Here is a 19568-nt window from a genome sequence, read left to right on the forward strand (position 1 = left end):
TGAATTCCCAGTCAGACAATGGCACTGTATACCAGTATTAAAAATTGTGGGTGCACATAACCCCCATATATTCTTTGAATTCCCAGTCAGACAATGGCACTGTATACCAGTATTAAAAATTGTGGGTGCACATAACCCCCATATATTCTTTGAATTCCCAGTGAGACAATGGAACTGTATAGCAGTAGCAAAAATTGTGGGTGCACGTCACCCCAATATATTCTTTGAATTCCCAGTCAGACAATGGCACTGTATACCAGTAGTAAAAATTGTGGGTGCACATAACCCCCATATATTCTTTGAATTCCCAGTCAGACAATGGCACTGTATACCAGTATTAAAAATTGTGGGTGCACATAACCCCCATATATTCTTTGAATTCCCAGTCAGACAATGGCACTGTATACCAGTATTAAAAATTGTGGGTGCACATAACCCCCATATATTCTTTGAATTCCCAGTCAGACAATGGCACTGTATACCAGTATTAAAAATTGTGGGTGCACATAACCCCCATATATTCTTTGAATTCCCAGTCAGACAATGGCACTGTATACCAGTATTAAAAATTGTGGGTGCACATAACCCCCATATATTCTTTGAATTCCCAGTCAGACAATGGCACTATATACCAGTAGTAAAAATTGTGGGTGCACATAACCCCCATATATTCTTTGAATTCCCAGTCAGACAATGGCACTGTATACCAGTATTAAAAATTGTGGGTGCACATAACCCCCATATATTCTTTGAATTCCCAGTGAGACAAAGGAACTGTATAGCAGTATTAAAAATTGTGGGTGCACGTAACCCCCATATATTCTTTGAATTCCCAGTCAGACAATGGCACTGTATACCAGTATTAAAAATTGTGGGTGCACATAACCCCCATATATTCTTTGAATTCCCAGTGAGACAAAGGAACTGTATAGCAGTATTAAAAATTGTGGGTGCACGTAACCCCCATATATTCTTTGAATTCCCAGTCAGACAATGGCACTGTATAGCAGTATTAAAAATTGTGGGTGCACGTAACCCCCATATATTCTTTGAATTCCCAGTCAGACAATGGCACTGTATACCAGTATTAAAAATTGTGGGTGCACATAACCCCCATATATTCTTTGAATTCCCAGTGAGACAATGGCACTGTATAGCAGTAGCAAAAATTGTGGGTGCACGTCACCCCAATATATTCTTTGAATTCCCAGTCAGACAATGGCACTATATACCAGTAGCAAAAATTGTGGGTGTATATAGCCCCAATTCTATTGCTAGGGGACTTGCAGGGTATTTCTGAGGTGAAGGTGGGGGGGCACACCATTGGAACGGGGATTTGGGGTGTATATATGGGGTATACGGGAATACACTGTCAGTGTGTTCCATTCAGGATCCTGGGAAAGCTGGGTTGCGGCGATTGAGCCCGTCAGTGCCACGTTACACTGACAAGCTTCTCCCTGGAATTGAAGTTATATGTAAGCCCAATATATTCTTTGAATTCCCAGTGAGACAATGGCACTATATGGCAGTAGCAAAAATAGTGGGTGTATATAGCCCCAATCCTATTGCTAGGGGACTTGCAGGGTATTTCTGGGGTGAAGGTGGGGGGGCACACCGTTGGAACGGGTATCGGGGGTATATATCGGGTATACGGGAATACACTGACAGTGTATTCCATTCAGGATCCTGGGAAAGCTGGGTTGCGGCGATTGAGCCCGTCAGTGCCACGTTACACTGACAAGCTTCTCCCTGGAATTTAGCTCTTATAAGAGCTGTTGGTTGTCTTCTCCTTCCTATCCTAGCCTGTCCCTGCCTACCCAGAATCTAACCCCTAGCTAACTGGACGGAAACCTCCGTCCTCGGTGAATTGCAAGCTCAGAATGACGCGAAGCTGGGCGGCGCTGTTCTTTTAAATTAGAGGTCACATGTTTTCGGCAGCCAATGGGTTTTGCCTACTTTTTTCAACGTCACCGGTGTCGTAGTTCCTGTCCCACCTACCCTGCGCTGTTATTGGAGCAAAAAAGGCGCCAGGGAAGGTGGGAGGGGAATCGAGTAATGGCGCACTTTACCACGCGGTGTTCGATTCGATTCGAACATGCCGAACAGCCTAATATCCGATCGAACATGAGTTCGATAGAACACTGTTCGCTCATCTCTACTCATATGTATTGTACCAGGAAGCTTTGAAGGGGTTCCCCACAAAAGAAAATGGCAGGGAAGAGGTTAACATAAAAATAGGTGATCCTTCTCTTCATCCCACCATGCCAACAGTGGAGCCCTCTGTGATCCTCTATGTCACAGTTGGTTCCAGTGCTCCAGTGAAGACAACAGTGTCCTTCCAAGTGGCTGCTGTGGTCAACCACTGTCCTCAGCAGTCAACTGCAGTAGACAGGATAACATCACTGCAGAGATAGCTTCAAGTGGACACGTGGAAATCTTGAGACAGACACAGAGGATCAAGACCACAGGCCTAGGTATACATTCTAGATAAAAGTCTCAATGACAGTTTTAAAAGGTGTTTGAAGTAACTTTCTCTACTTAATAGGCCTGCAGTGAACAGTAACACTTTTATATGTGTGCAGATGTATAGTCTATGTCACATAAAATGAATGGATGTTGGAATGTACTGACGGGTTTTAACATTTTCAGATGTCATGGTAAGGAATGAATATTTTTTTCATTATGTCCCCAGAGCCCTTCATCATTATTTACACTAAAGTGAAGGTTTAACAGTCTTTATAGGGGCCATTAGCAATTTCTCATTCTTTCATGTCTCATTTGTAGACATCATACCATTATATAATACATTCTACAATGTTGACATCATACATCTAGTAATACTGTTTATATTTCTAGTGTTAGATCTGTAGGTGAAAGCTAAAAAGCGGATATACATATTGGTGACTGCTAGGGAATGTCCTGCTGCAATTTCTTGAAAAATCATCTTAGATCAATGCATTTATATGTTTACTTACAGAACACATAAAATATAACTAATCTGCATCCGCCTGGCTTACAAGACATTACATCTGGTTATTGCCCTATGCTGTCATGATACACTCAAGACACATTATTAATAGGATCTAACAATATATGTATCAGCTGTATAGCATTCTGTTCACAAATGCCAGAATATTTAGCATTACACTGAATAAAATCCAAGTCAAAATTCAATTTCAATACTACACAATACTTTTTGCACCTATATGATGGTAGTTGATCCTGACACTGCTATGACTTCACCCATCCTACTTGAGCGGCAAGAGCAGTAGTCTAGGAGTTGAAGGCCCAACCACCAATGCACCAACAAAATGAAAACTTTCAGTGGTACTCAACTCTATACTGGCATATGATATCTTGGGAGAACTAATTAAAATGGAATTTTCACCATTTCCACCAATACCAACTCTTTGCAGTCTGTACTAAATGCTATTTCACTTATTCCGGATCAGGTGGATTTTTTTTCTCTAGCCCGTACCATTCCTGAGCAATTATTTCTGTTAGCTTCAGCACAATTAGACTCTCAACTGTCAAGTGGGCAGTTCCTGATTGACTGCATCATCCCAGGACCACCCACCTGACAGAGAGCCTAATTAGCATTTTGGGTCTAGAAACAAAGAGCTCAATTGCTCAGGAAGAGAATGGGCTATAAAAAAAAAAAGGTAACTGTGCTAGAATCAGTGGAGTGTCAATGACGCAAAGGACTGGAGTTGGTGGAGGTGGTGAAAGGTTCTCTTTATTAGTCTGATATCTCTACTTTATTTCCAATCTTACAAAATAAAACAGAAACAAATTCCATTTGTTTGAATTTGCCAGATTATTTGATGCTGGATTAAATTAATTTTATTTTAGTGCTATTTATATTTTTATGTGTAAAGTTACTTTAATGAAAAAAAGGGATATTATCATTATTAGATACAGTATGATATTAATTCCAGAAATTTATCCTTAGGATAGCTCATCAGTATTACATTGGCGGGGTCCGACACTTAGCACCCCAATATCAGCTGTAAGGAGCACAATATATGGAGCGGGAAGCAGGCAGGTCTCTACCCTCTATACTGACTGTGCCACATTGTTGCATCTCAGCTACCATTCAAGATAAACTGTTCACTTTCTTGAATAATTTGTAAACTTACCTGAACAGACATATCCACTTCCCTTGTATCCTTGCTTGCACTGGCATTTATAGGATCCTGGAGTGTTAAGGCAATCGCTGTGAGGGCTGCACTTGTGAGTGCTCACCAAGCATTCATTTATATCTGCCAATAAGAAGCCCGTGCTGTACTTTAATATCATATTCCACAATGGATGGGTCCACATGATACATTTCTATTGCATTTGTGTTGCTATATTTCATCCAAAGCTCCTTCAGGCTGGATTTTTACTTAGGCTTTGCTCAGGTATGTATAAATAAGAGAAGTAGCACCTTCTCACCTCTTATGATCAAAATCTGGTTTACCTGTACAAAACCTGACTGTGAAAACCCAGCCTTGGAACTGCATGTTTTTTTTTCCAATTACAGTAAGGACTAGCACATTTTATTTTATTTTTACACATTTTATTAACGGCCATCACATGGCTGTATTAATTTCAAGGTCTGCGAATGGGGGAGATTCACATGACCAATATGTTAACACATTATATACTGTGCAGCCTGTAATTGCATCACCCTGCAAACTCGAGCAGATGCTAGAGCCCTTTGGTCTCAAGGGGGCCCATTGCTTAGTTGAGAGCTGAAAAGATCAGTTTTATTAACAAAACCCTTGCTAAACTTGCAGTCATCAGTCTGCAACCTTTGTGTCCTAGACTTTCCCCTCTGACCTCTCTGTAGCTCCTGTCTTCTCCAAGTGATGTATAGTGCTTCTGTAACAGATGGAATGTGAGTGATCTCAGATAAGTGAAAGTTTTATCCTGTTAATCTGCCAATGTTTATTGCTCAGTTCACTGTACGTTTCTGTCCTGGGACTTGTAGTATCTCACCTTTGTTATGCAGCTGTCAGTGATTGTATGTATCTGTAGTTTAACTGAGGAATTATTTTAACAAATGTCCAGTGCAAAATCATGACATGATAAAACTCAACAGACCACATTGTAAGTCAGTGTTGGGTAAAGGTGGTGTCTGCCATGAGACGAAACCAACACTATGTTGTGGTTTGCAGAATCTTTGATGCACATGTGAATGGAGCCTTAATTTGTAAGTTTTTTGGGGACGAAGTTTGTTAAAAAGTGTATTGAGTATAACTGTAATATTCTATATGCATGACAATAATATCTGGTATAATCCCAACATCATTGCAAACAAAGGCCTCTGAGAAGGTCGGCATGATGTTAAAGGGAGCGCCCTCTATAGGTTTGTTTGACTGAGACTCTGTCTTCCTACTTATATCATGGAAGATAGACTTGCACATTCTTAGTCAGCGCCCTCTATTGGTGTGCATGTCTAAGGCACTGACATCTTAATTACATCTTGGAAGTCAGATTTGCATATTCTTCCCATGTACATTCAACCAGTCATTATAGTACTGTATGAGTAAGGTTAGGATCACACTTTTCAATTTGTTCTGACAGAATGACAAATGCTACACCATCAGTTTGCATCTGCCACAATTCACTGCAATGTTAATAAGAAGGAAGCTTTCTTTGTTCACTCTGACAGCGCAGGACATGATGTTCTTTATGAATTGTAGCACTCACTGGATGGGCCTCTTACCATGATTGACAATCCTGCACAGTATATAGTTTGTCAAAATATCGGTCATGTAAATAGCCCCTATTCACAGACCTTGACATTAATGTAGCCGTGTAATGACCATTAATAAACTGTGTAAAAATGAAATAAAACATGCTATTCCTGCACCTGTTTATAACCTATTAGGCTAGATTCACACACCCGAGCTGCACACATAAAACTTGGTCCCTGTGTTCATCGGATTTACTGGCCTGAACAGTATTCCAGGAGGGGGGCTCCTAGCATGATATTTATCTCAGAGGCTAGGTGTTATCCCTGGGAGGCAGAGAGCCTGGAGTTCCATTGAGTCACTGTTTGGGCATAAGATTCCACTATAAGTGGAAGCCACAACACAAATGGGAACAGAGCTGAATATATACAGTATCTATGATTCTTACATTATATAACTTTCTATTTAACTCCAGGAAATCTGGTTTTCATGCCACCTCTGCATCAATTCTTATTCACAAATGGAAGTTAATTATTTTTGACACTGGACAATTCTCTATAAACCATAGTAAATTACAAACTAAATGACTGAAAATTACAAACACGCAAGTCAATTTATCAAAACCACGTAATCTTACCTACACAGTCGTATTTGCCATTTACATATTTTAATTCAAAGCCATGCTGGCACTTGCAGTAATAGCTTCCAAATGTATTCACACATCTCCGGTTTAAAGGGCAGAGAGCTTTCCCAGTGGTACATTCATCAATATCTAGAAAGTAGCAGGAGGTACAAATTTATTCCCATTTCCATAAACAGTAGTGGAGATTTGGGTACTACTCTGAAGAGATTACCCTAAAATATATTATGCTTGCCTTATTTCCCTCTTTCAAACTGAAATCTAGCTAACGCGTAACATAAAATATCAAACAACAAAAACAAAGAAAAAATTCTGTCCCTTTGAAAGAGTGATGAAAATGTATAGTGATTTCTTTGGAATGTGCTGATGTGATACTGTTGCAACTCCCATGGTTACACAATTACTAGAGGTCACATGTATATATTAGACTGAGGCCACATGTTGTGGAAAATTAGCTTTCTTTTGTTGCAAATTTTGCTGCTTTCTTGAGCCAAGGCCAGGAGTGAATTTATCAGAAAAGAATATTTCCCATTCCTTTTAAAGCCACTCTTGACTTTGGCTCAAAATGTCAAAGCAAAATTTGCAACAACAAAAAAACAGCTTTCTGCAATGTGCGATGCCAGCAATGTACTTACGTTGTGTAAGGCCCAGTTCACATATGCGTTCGGTATTCTGTTCAGGGACTCCGCTTGGGACTCCCCCAGAACAGGAACCTATACGCATTAAAAAGCGGTAAGCTAAGAAACCACACAGACCCCATAGTCTATAATGGGGTCCATGTTGTTTCTGCTCAGTGTCCGCACAAATCATGTGGAGAGAAAAGTACTGCAACTGTTTTTTAATGCTTATAGGTTTCCGTTCGGGGGGTTCCAAGTGGACTCCCCAAACGGAATACAGAATGCAGATGTGAACTGGTCCTCAGTCTCCTTTCAAATAGTCAGTATTTGGTCAGTATTTTTCATCAATATTTATAAGCCAAAACAAAGGAAGAAAATTACAGAGAAAACCTATAATGAAAAAAAATTTGTATCTTCCAAGTCTTGGAACCACTACTGCTTTTAGTTTACAAATACTAATACAAAGTCCAGACCATGAACCGTGTTAAAGACTATGTAACAGTGGGAAAAGACCACTAGAAAACGCTCTCCCACCAGCTCTAATATCTGTCCACTCTTTCCCAAAGTATACATATATGGTGGAGGGTCCTTATAAATAAGGCAGTCTTCAGATTGCAGAAACTGGATTTGTAACATATGAGGAGATTATAGAGATTTACTTTAGCTATTTATATTAATGTGCTTCATTTTGACCCACATTAGTAGGAATTGAAAATCTGCACTAGCACTCACAGACGGGTGTTTTTTTTGGTTAGACCCACTCTATCGATAAAGAAATGGAACCTAAATGAAACATCAATCTGGGCGTATTAAGTTTAATTCAACGTCAGTAATGATAAAAGGTCTTGTAAAATCTGACACTGTCTGCTACATTTCCTGCAAAAGAAATTTCAGTACTAAAGATTCCCCTTGAAGCAATCTATAAGTAGTATATAGAGCATATAAGGCATACAGAATTGGTTTATTAAATAATGGAGAATGATTTTATTGTGTGTTCAAAATATGACTTCTATATCTGTCTAAGCATTTTCCTGGTTACTAAATACAAAAGATAAGTTGCTGCAGTGGGTTAGAACAATGTATCCTCACACACCTATACAATTCCTTCCATCTGGCCCCAGCTGTAGTCCACTGGATGGGCATAAGCATTGAACTTCTCCCTTGACTTCTTCACAGCCATATTGGCAATTTGCCATTGCACAGGTCCTGGAGTCTGGAAAACAAGTTTAATGATAGAGTGTTTCAGTTCTGACATTGTCATTGTTTTACTGTCTTCTATTGGAAGGTCGAGCATGATGCAAAAGGGAGCAGCCTTTATTGGGTTATTTCACTGGAGTTCTGTCTTCCTAACTACATCAGGGAAGACAGGCTTGCACATTCCAGTGAGCGCCCTCTATTGGTTTGAAATACTGAGGCAGCAACTGACTTCCTAATTACATCATGGAAGACAGATTTGCATATTCTTCCCATGGTCCTTTGCGAAGTGGAATGCTAAAGGCTTAATAAGTCTCCACACACCGATATGGTGGTCTCTTCCTAAGGAGTGACAATATCCCCTTAACCCTGTCTTCTATTTAGTGATAAACATTAGATTTAACAATGTTTTATTCAATTCTAAATATACTTAGAAGTTCGTTCCTCAGGAAACATGCTTTCTATAAATTCTTCACTAGTCATGTATACCAAATGGATTAATAGTAACATTTGTAGGCTGGTCCCCACGTTGCAGAAATGCAGTTTTTTTGTTGCAGATTTTGCTGCATTTTTTTTTTTTTTTTTTTTTTAGCCAAAGCCAGGAGTGGATTGAGCAGAAAGCAGAAGTAAGTATAAGTACTTTCTATATATTTCCCATTCCATTTCTAGACATTCTTGGCTTTGGCTCAAAATAACTAAGCAACCCCATCAAATAGCTGATCTGTGGGGATCCCTGGTTTGGACCCCACTGATCTTTTATTTATGACCTATCCTGAGGGTATTTGAGCTATCCTCATGGGCATTTGGCAGTCCCCTGGCATCCTGTTCAGGCCTCTTGCTGCGTCTGGCTGATGTCATATCACCACTTTGGAGAATTATAAAATGGAAGCACTGGGGAGCATATTATACTGGGTTTGGGCAAGGATTCTTGGGAGCATTTTATACTATGTGGAGCCACTTTGGAGGATTATACTGTGGGAGGTTCTGGGGAGCATATTATACTTTGTTGGGCCACGAAGGAGAGTTACGCTCTGGGAGATGTCAGGAGAGCATTTTATACCATTTAGAGGCACTTTGGAGCATTATCCTGAGGGGGAGGTGGTCCAGTGCAGAGAATTATGTTGCAGGGAGCACTTTGGCGAATTATATACTGTGTGGGACCACTGTGGAGCAATATACTGTAAGGGGCACTGTGGAGCATTTTTATAACGTAGGGAGCACTGGAGAACATTTTATATTCTGAGTAAGGGCCACAGGAAGATACATCAGCATGGGTCTCCCAAATTTATGATGGCAGCCCTGAGTGGGCATATGGTGCCTCACAGAGACACCATGGGGCAGAGTCATTTACAGGAGTTTGTATGGTTGCATATTAATGTCTAAATAAAATTCCATACGTCTTCCAACCATGTGCAACGGGCCTATTGAAACCAATGGAGATGCAAAAACAATAGACCGCGTACGAACTCAATCGATATCTGATCTACTTTTCATGGATCCATTGCTAGGAGATGGTAAAAAAAATGAAACCCGAAAGTACTTTTAGATGACAAAATGAGAGAAACATAGTTGATGTATGAAAGTAAAATAATTTAACTTGTGCAATATAGGAGGACGCAAAATGAACCTTCATATACCTTTTGTGAATGAATAAGGCTTAGCTTGGATTCTAACCGCACATCATGTTCAATAGGATTTAATGTAAAGTCAGATAAGGATCATTTAAATTGCACAATTACATACATGGTTGTATGATATGATATTACATTCCTGGTCTGGAGAAGATATTAAATCTTGGTAAGGCCTCTACTAAGCTGAAGAATACAACTGTATATCATTAATCTCTGCGCCTGGGTCTGGAGATCTCCAGCAGACTTTCTTAATCATGTTCCTTAGGAATAAACCAATGTTAAGTGAGCACTGCCAATGTAAACGGCCTGAATTGTTCTACTTCACGGGTACAAAATACCACAAGATGAATAAGATTTCCAGCCACATTATATGGTTTAATATGAATCCTGCAGTGTAGCTACAGTTCAGTGATTTCACCGCTTTGCCAGCTTTTTTATATCCAGATTTTATTAGAGGTTTTTTTAGTGCAACTTCTCTCGTTTGTTTGTTTAACAAGTTAAAGCCAGTTTTTGCATACATAAAAGAACATGACATTCAGTAAAATATTGCCACAATAGATACCAGAATATACAGAGGCATACATTGCAACCATTATGTTGCATTGTTCATATCGATGGGAGTTTAACACAGAAAATAAGGTTACTTTTACTGTATTGTAGTAGGAAATAAAGATATCTGACCATTGAATTGCATCTGAAACCTTACTACTACTCTACTTTGTTTTAGGATTTAATAATTTCACATATATAGTTGTGGCCACATGTCTTGGAGTTCACAAAATTCACTGTTATAATGCTTCTAGGGAGGCATTATATTGTGTGGGAGCCACTAAGGGGCCATTATACTTTGTACAGGCCACTTAGGGTACATTATACTGTATTCTGGAGACATCATCACTGATGGCTATACATTGAAGGGCACTATTACTGTGTTAGGGTACAAAGAGACATGATAGGAATGGTGGAGTTTAGGGCACTACTTAACACAAAAAAATTGCTACGGTGTGCTATGCGTGCCACCACACTAATCTGTCTTTATGTCCTATGAAAGTTGGGAGGTATGTCTAAGTGGTGATGATGGCGGGGGCCACCATGGTGTTAAAACGATCCTGATTATCACTGCAAAGCAGGGTATTTGCTGACTAGGTGAGAAGTCATAGAGATGGGTCAGAATGTTTCTATTTACTAGGTTTCTGAAAAAAAACAAAACAGGCATTGATCTATAGGGTGCTACCTCCTGAAAGGTGGCGCTAGAGCAGGCTTTCCTTTTTTCACAGGAAGGACTTGTTTGAATATTTTTGTATCTTATATTTATATTCTTCTTCTAGAATCCTTATCAGGGCATGCATAATTGATAAGTCCCCAAACACTGCACTGAAAAGTGGCTTGTTAGGCAATTCAAATCAAATCAAATCAAATAAAAAAAGCTTTATTGGCACGTCCGAATAGATATTTGGCATTGCCAAAGCTAGTAAAGTGTGTGTGTGTGTGGGGGGGGAGTTGGACTCGGGTGGGGGTGGGGTGGGTGGTTTGGGGTATAACAGTCCATGGAGTCTCATCTTTCTCTTCGTTGGTGACCGTTATATGGGGAGGTGGGGTGGGGCGGGGCGGTTGGTTTGGGGTATAACAGTCCGTGGAGTCTCATCTTCCTCTTCGTTGGTGACTGCTATATGGGGAGGTGGGGTGGGTGTTTTGGGATAAATATAACAGTCCGTGGAGTCTCATCTTCCTCTTATTTGGTGACAGCTGGACACGTATTGGGCAGCGATCTCCACAGTGGCCTCTTCTTCTCCCAGTAGGATGTAGAGTTTCCTCTTCTCGTCTGCAGATATGAAGTCTGGGATGTGGGCAGAGAGTCTTTGGTAGTAGACGGCCCTCACAGCTGAGTATTTGGTGCAGTGTAGCAGGAAGTGGGTCTCGTCTTCTAGGGCCCCCTGGTCACAGTGCTGGCACAGTCTGTTCTCCCGTGGCTTGTACGTCTGCCTGTATCGCCCCGTCTCTATCTCTAGGTTGTGGGCGCTCAGTCTGTACCGGCTCAGGGTCTGTCTGTGCTTGGGGTGGCGTATTCTCTCCAGGTAGGTGGCCATGGTGTAGTCCCTTTGTAGGGATTGGTACACAGTGAGTTTCTTGGAGTTATTTATTTCGTTTCTCCATTCTTCAATGTACCGCTCTCTGTTTGCCTCTGTGGTCGCCTTTATTTCGGTCTTGGTTATCATCTGTTGGTGTTTTTGGTTTGGTGGTTAGCTGTTGTTTGGTTGGTGAGTGTCTGGTTTGCTCAGGTGGCTTAGCCATGCTTGGTGGTGGTAGGAGTCGGGCTTGCTCCCCTGGATGTGTGCCTGGAAAGCTAGCGCCCTCTTCTGTATGGTGAGCCATAGGGGGAGTCTGCCTAGCTCTGCCCTGCAGGCCATGTTGGTGGTGTTGCGATGGACATGGAGCAGGTATTTTCAGAACTCCAGGTGGAAGTTCTCTGTTGGGCTGGAATCCCACTTTGACTGGTCTGGGTAGGTGGCTGGGCCCCAAACCTCACTGCCATAGAGAAGGATCAGGGAGATGACAGCGTCAAATATCTTCATCCAGACCCTCACCGGTGGTTTGAGGTGGTACAGTTGTCTTCTGATGGTGTAGAAGGTTCTGCAGGCTTTTGCTTTCAGGGTTTCTATTGCTGCTTTGAAGCTTCCTGATTGGCTGAGTTCCAGCCCCAGGTAGGTGTAGCTGTTGGTTTTCTCCAGTGTGGAGCCGTTCAGTGTGAATTGTGGGGTGGTGGAGGCTTTATTGTGGCCCTTCTTCTGAAATACCATGACTTTGGTCTTCTTCTGGTTGATGGGTAAGGTCCATGTGGTGCTGAATTTTTCCAGCACTGACAGGCTTTCTTGGAGGTCTTTCTCGGTGGGGGCCAGGAGTAGGAGGTCATCGGCGTATAGCAGGAACTTCACCTCTCGATTGTTCAGGGTGAGGCCTGGGGTTGGTGAGGCCTCCAGGGCTGTAGCCAGTTCATTGATATAGATGTTGAAGAGCGTTGGGCTCAGGCTACAGCCTTGTCTGACCCCTCGGGCCTGTTGAAAGAATGCTGTCCTTTTCCCGTTCACCTTCACACTGCACTGGTTTCCGGTGTAGGAGCTCTTGATGACGTCGTACGTTCTTCCTCCTATTCCACTCTCTAAGAGTTTCAGGAGCAGGCCTGAGTGCCATACTGAATCAAACGCCTTCTTAAAGTCTACGAAGCAGGCGAATATCTTGCCTCTTCTGGTGTTGTGGACATGCGTCTTGATGAGGCTGTGCAGGTGTAGATATGGTCTGTGGTGCGGTGGTTTGGCATGAACCCTGCTTGGCTCTTGCTGAGGACCCCATGTTGTGTGAGGAAGGTGAGGATTCTGTTATTGATGATGCTGTTGAACAGTTTCCCCAGTGTGCTGCTGACGCAGATCCCTCTGTAGTTGTTGGGGTCATATTGGTCCCCATTCTTGTAGATGGGGGTTATGAGCCCTTTGTTCCAGTCTTCGGGGAAGTGTCCAGCATTGAGCACGAGGGTGAATAGCTTTGCCAGTGCCGCGTGTATTGCTGGAGGGCTGTATTTGATCATCTCTGGTAGGATGCCGTCAGGGCCACTGGCCTTTTTGCCTTTCAGCAGGACAATTCTTTCCTGTATATCTTTTATGGTGATTGGTGAGTCCAGAGGGTTCTGGAAGTCTTTGATGACTTTCTCCATGTCCCTCAGTTTGGTGATTATCTGTTGCTGTTCTGCAGTTAGTTCTTCTTCTGGGATGTTTTTGTAGAGACCTCTGAAGTAGTTGAGCCAGATATTGCCATTTTGGATGTGGAGAGAGTTTTTCTTGGGTTTTGTGCCCATGTGGTGCCAGGTCTCCCAGAATGAGCTGTCCTGGAGGGAGTCCTCTAGTTGCTCTATTTTGTGGGAGAGGTACCTCTGTTTCTTCTCTCTGAGGGTGCCCTTGTATTGCTTGCATAGATTGTTGTAGGCTTCCCTCGACTCTCTGTTGTTGGGGTCTCTGTGTTTCTGGTTGGAGGCTGCCCTTAGAGAACGGCATAGAGCCTTGCAGTCGCTGTCAAACCATTTGTGAGACTGTTCGTTAGTCGGTCTCTTGGGCTTTGTCTGTTTCAGGCCTGCTAGTTCTGCCGTGGTGTACAGGATGTTACTGAAGTCCTTCACTGCTCGGGTGACCCCTTGTTGGTCTGGCTGGTAGGAACTCGTATAGAAGTTTGTGAGCAGTTCCTTGATTTCGGGTCGGTTGGCCGCATTGGTGTATTCGGTGGCCCAGTGACTGGCCCATTTAAAGAATGGTGGCAGGTTGTAGAGACCAATCTGGTGGGGCTGCCGTGTGAGTGGCTTGTCAGTGGATCTCATGTACAGCAGGATCTGGTTGTGGTCTGACAGGTGTGTCTCAGGGGTGACTATGAGAGCATCTATGTCTGCTGGGTCTGCGTCTGTGATGACATAGTCCACCACACTGTTTCCCACATGGGAGTTTAGTGTGAAGCGTCCCTGAGTGTCCCCTCTGGTACGCCCGTTCATTATGTACAGTCCCAGACTCCGGCATAGGTTCAGCAGCTGTCTCCCGCTCTTGTTGACGAGTATGTCATAGCTATTTCTTCTTCTCTGTGCAGACTCCAGGTGGTGGACCTCGCCTACCGGAATGTGCAGGTTTCCATCAGAGGACAGGTAGTCTATCTCTGTTCCAGTCCTGGCGTTTAGGTCGCCGCAGATCAGCACTCTGCCTTGGGACTGGAACTGGGCAGATTCCCTTTGTAGGACCTCATAGATGTCTGGGTTGTGGTAGGTGGACTCAGATGGGGGGATGTATACTGCACAGAGATAGATGTCGTGTTGGCCACTGAGGATGAAGTTGCTTATTTTTATCCACATGTGGTTGTCACCACGTTTGATGGTTTTCACATGTTCTTTAAGCTCCTCCTTGAACCATATTAGTATGCCTCCTGAGTGGCGGCCTAGTTTGGTAGTCTTGCTTTTCCGGGCAGCGACAGAGAATTCTTTGTAGCCCATGGGTGTTAGGGATTCATCTTCTGCCCGGGTCCATGTCTCTAGGAGGATTTGGATGTCTATGTTTTTTAGTCTGTCTATAAATTCTGGATCATTTGGTTTGGATCCAAAGGCTGAGGCGTTCAGCCCTTGGATATTCCAGCTACTGATAGTCAGTGGTGTCATCTTTGGTGGGTATACCTTGTATTGAGCTGTCCTGCAGAGGACGGGCTGGGTTTGTGTAAAAAGACAAATCTGACCCAAATTTAGGACTTTTCACCCAGCCAGCTAGCACCCTGCTTGCTCTGATGAGAGGTAGTAACCTCCTATTAGCTGTGCATGGGTGTCTCTTCCCTTTGAAGGAGAGATTCTGGTTTTCCTTTATCCCCAGAACACACAACTAGCATTCTGGGGAAAAAACAGGCTTTGCTTTATAAGGAGATACATTCCAAAAGGTGGAATTAGAGCAAGTTTCACTTTTTCCATCAAGGGGAACTTATGTGCATATTCTTCTTCCAGAATCCTTAGTCTAAGGAATACAGCTCAGGAGGAAACAATACTTTTCCAGTTTAGTATTTTCTTATTAGTGATTCCTGATTCTATAATATACAGATTCTTTATATAGCTTCTTATAGTGTGCACAGTAAATAAAGGCTATTCATTTACTTTATATACAATAAGAATTGCAGTTTTGGCTCCAAACATTCCCAGATTCACACTTTGCACTATCTAACGCACTAAATGATATAAAAGATCTTGAGGATATGATAGTTATATAAACATGCTGAGACAAACTGTAACAATACATATATACACTGTGTATATAACTTACTTGAGCATGAGCCATCTGGCATCAGCATGTAGCCATTGAGACAATAGCACTTGTAGCTGCCGTGAGTATTCATACACCGATGTTCACAGGGACGAGGCTTAAGACCGCATTCATTCAAGTCTGCAAAACACATCTCATTCACAAATATGTGGACACATAGCTTTACAGTAGATGCACTGCCAAGAAAAAGTTTCTGAGACAGAAAATGAATGAAGGTCACTTGTAGTTCACATGGCTTACTAGGATTTGCAGTAATCTTTACCTGTAACAGATTTCAACCACTGCAAAAAAGAGGACTTACGGGTTATTAGCTGGATACCAAAGACTCAAGAAGATATTTCAAAGTATGGTAGAAAGAATGTAACACTATATAGCTGGAGAAGGGGACACAAAGGATGTTTAGAATGAAACGCATTATCTCATTGCTATACAGTACTTTATATAGATATTCGGGGAACCATTTATTTTGTCTATTATTAGTCTAGTGAAAAAGTAATAAAAGCACAAATGTATGAATATATGACTTCACATGTAATCCCCTGCCATCTGTACCTCGGAGCCTTTACATCTGTTGTACTACAAATCCCAGCTGTTCTTGAGTCTTAAATTCCATCAGTTGGGGATTTTTAAGAACAGCTGTGGATGTGACATAACACAATTAAGATAAAATACCTAATACAAGTACATGTTGACATCTTGGGAGAAAACAAGTTCAGGACTGGATTCTTGACAAGTCCTGACAAAGTGCCAATATAAGACAGGTGTCAACAGTATGCACATACCATACAGAGGATCTGCTGTACGTATATAGAAAAGTCTTTGCCTTTTTCATTATATCGGTTGGATTAATGTGGCTTTGACAGTTTCCTTGTGAATTATGTTTTTACTGTTGATGATGAAGAAGCTAGAAATACAGTTAAATAGTAATATCAGTGATAATGAAATGCTTTCTAAGGATGTGTTTTGTAACAATCAGATAACAATCCTCTGCGTCTACTGTTTCCGTGTTGCTATTTTTACCTTTTTATTACTACTAGAACTACAGTAAAATTGTTAGAAAAGGGATAAAAAGAAAGAAGTCTTTGACACTTTACCGATCTCACATCAAGGAAACTCTAAAGGTGCCATATATTAGATTTATGTTTCTTGAACCTGCTAGTTTAGTCGGGGCTGGCCACACATCTGCAGAAATCTAGGCTGTCTGAGCACCATAAAATGCCTCTTACAGGCATCTTGTATTAAGTCGTTTTTAATGGATTTCTTGGAAGAAAAAGTCTGGGGACAGGAAGAACTTACTATATAATAGATCCCTTGCCTATATAGGTAAGAATGCTCAGCTGGGACTGAAGCTCCAGCCTGTAGACTGATTCACAGGCAGCAAAGCCCATAGAATCAGTCTCTCCTACAAACAATTTCCTGAAAATGGTTCAATGGGTCACTAACAGAGGAAAAGAAATGAATTGAATGTATTGTACTATATTGTACTCAAAACGCCTCTTTCTGAACCATAAAATTGTGCAGCATTTACTTTTCTTTCAACATTAGATCACTAAAAGTGAAGTAGAAATGCCGCAGAGTTAACCTGAAAGTCTACCATTAAACTGGTGCAGCATGATATCTTACAGAAGGCAACAAAAACCAATGAAAAGTCATTATAAAAACATGTATATCATTATATCTTCAACAAACATAATATTATTAAGGAACAAGTATGACTGAAAGCCTCTTCAGACAATATACTGTTGCAGGACTGGCCACTCAGTCTAGTAATGGATACAGTGTAAGGGTGCGTTCACACAATGTAAAATGGAGCGCAAGCTGGCACGTATACGCGTGTCAGCATTTTGCGCGCTCAAAAAGATCCCACTGGTTTCAATGGGAGTTACGAGCATATGCGCCACGTTATTTTGCGCCCGTAACGTATACGCTCATAACTCCCATTGAAATCAATGGGATCGTTTTGAGCGCGCAAAATGCTAACACGCGTATACATGCCAGCTTGCGCTCCATTTTACATTGTGTGAACGCACCCTAACATTGAAATGTTGCATAAGATCAATTATCCTTGGATGACTATACTATAGTATTACAAGAATTATATGTGATACAACAGATCATTCAGTCATGTAACATCTTACTAAGATGTCTTATTGATAGTTCACTAGCCATCAAGGCATTCCAGTGTTCAGAACAGGGCCTGTTAACTGTTAAAGGCCTGGCAGCTGGAGGGAAACACAGATTTTAGTTTATCTTTACAAATGACAGGTTCAAGGCATGTCAGTCAAGGTTTGATGTTGGAGAATGTGTGCACATAGTTCATACAACCACGGTTCTTAGCACAGTGTACAGATCCAGCACTGTACACTGTTTAGTAGTCTGCTGTGCTATGGCAGCTCATTCTCTTGAATATGAGCTGAGTCGCACTAGCATGGCACAGCCACTACAAATGATGAGAGTCTGTAAAATATGCTGGGAAATGCTGATCTGACATCCGGCACCACTACCAATCTGAGATTGGTAACCTGTCCTATGGATAAGCTATCAGTATCTGATCCGGAATAACCTCTTACATTATGATCTAACAGCACTGTTCTGAATTCTTAGTTTTCTTTTTACACTTCCATGCACGTGCCAAGTTTGTTTCTCCAGACATTATTACTGATTGTTTCTTCTGAACTGAAACAATTTAAGAATTTTTGTCATCTGAGTGTCTGCTACATGTGGTTTCCTTTTAAGCACTGAGGAGGAGCGATACACAATATATGTACTCATATACCAGGAATGTCTTCATTACCGCTGCATTTTAGAGCAGGTTACGGGAGGTTACAGTTTGTAAATGATCTTTTTTTTGTTTTCATACACAGCTGTTGTTGTGTAATTCCCAGGGACATGTCAGTAGATACATATACTTTATTGATTAATGCGACCAGAGAGCACATACAATGCTTTTTCTGGCTACAGCATATAATGCAGTATAAAACTTTTTCACAAATACCAATGACTCGTAAATGGCATTTATTACAATAATATACCATAAGTAAATCATCACTGTGTATCAAAGTATTAGGAATAACCCACTAAATGTAATGCACTATTACTGTGCGATAATGGAAGGGGTTAATAAAGATGAGCAACCACGGCATGTTTAAAGGGATTCTACCATTAAACTACCTTTTTTTCTAATGAATACGTCGGAATAGCCTTAAGAAAGGCTATTCGTCTCCTACCTTTAGACGTAGTCTCCGCCTCGCCGTTCCGTAGAAATACCGGTTTTAACTGGTATACAAATGAGCTCTCTGCAGCAATGAGGGCAGGCCCCAGCGCTGAAACACCGATGAGCGCATCCCCATTGCTGCCCAGAGCTCTTTCCTGCGCCACCTCCTTCTTCTGCAGCAACTCCGCCTCTTCTGGCTTCTCTTGCTCTTGTAGTTCGATACAGGAGCATAGAGAGGCCACCCCAAAATGGCCGCCGGCCAGCTCCTGTATTGAATTGCAAGAGCGGCTACCCCAAAATGGCCGCCGGCCAGCTCCTGTATTGAACTGCAAGAGCGGCTACCCCAAAATGGCCACCGTCTGGCGGCCATTTTTGGGTAGCCTCTCTTGCAGTTCAATACAGGAGCAGGCCGGCGGCCATTTTGGGGTGGCCTCTCTATGCTCCTGTATAAAACTACAAGAGCAAGAGAAGCCAGAAGAGGCGGAGTTGCTGCAGAAGAAGGAGACGGCGCAGGAAAGAGCTCTCGGCCATCAATGGGGATGCGCTCATTGGCCTTTTAGCGCTGGGGCCCGCCCTCATTGCTGCGGAGAGATCATCTGCATACTGGTTAAAACTGGTATTTCTACGGAGACCACGTCTAAAGGTAGGAGACAAATAGCCATTCTTAAGGCTATTTCCACGTGGTAATTAGAAAAAAAAGTAGTTTAATGGTAGAATCCCTTTAAGTATAGCCAAAGTTTGGTACCTGAGATTTCATGAAAAGTAG

General features: G+C 41.9%; 1 protein-coding gene across 2 annotated transcripts in view; it reads right to left on the reverse strand.

Annotated features, from left to right (window-relative positions):
* Positions 1-19568, reverse strand: part of EGFL6 (EGF like domain multiple 6) — a 76683-nt gene that overhangs the window by 34635 nt on the left and 22480 nt on the right. For both annotated transcript variants that reach the window (XM_075265045.1, XM_075265044.1), the window contains exons 4-7: positions 15589-15708; positions 8032-8151; positions 6319-6453; positions 4140-4262 (exon numbers count right to left, since the gene is read on the reverse strand). In XM_075265045.1, the coding sequence (XP_075121146.1) occupies positions 4140-4262; positions 6319-6453; positions 8032-8151; positions 15589-15708 (498 nt within the window). The remainder of the gene's footprint in view (positions 1-4139; positions 4263-6318; positions 6454-8031; positions 8152-15588; positions 15709-19568) is intronic.

Source organism: Leptodactylus fuscus, chromosome 2 (assembly GCF_031893055.1).
Source record: "Leptodactylus fuscus isolate aLepFus1 chromosome 2, aLepFus1.hap2, whole genome shotgun sequence".
NCBI lineage: Eukaryota > Metazoa > Chordata > Amphibia > Anura > Leptodactylidae > Leptodactylus > Leptodactylus fuscus.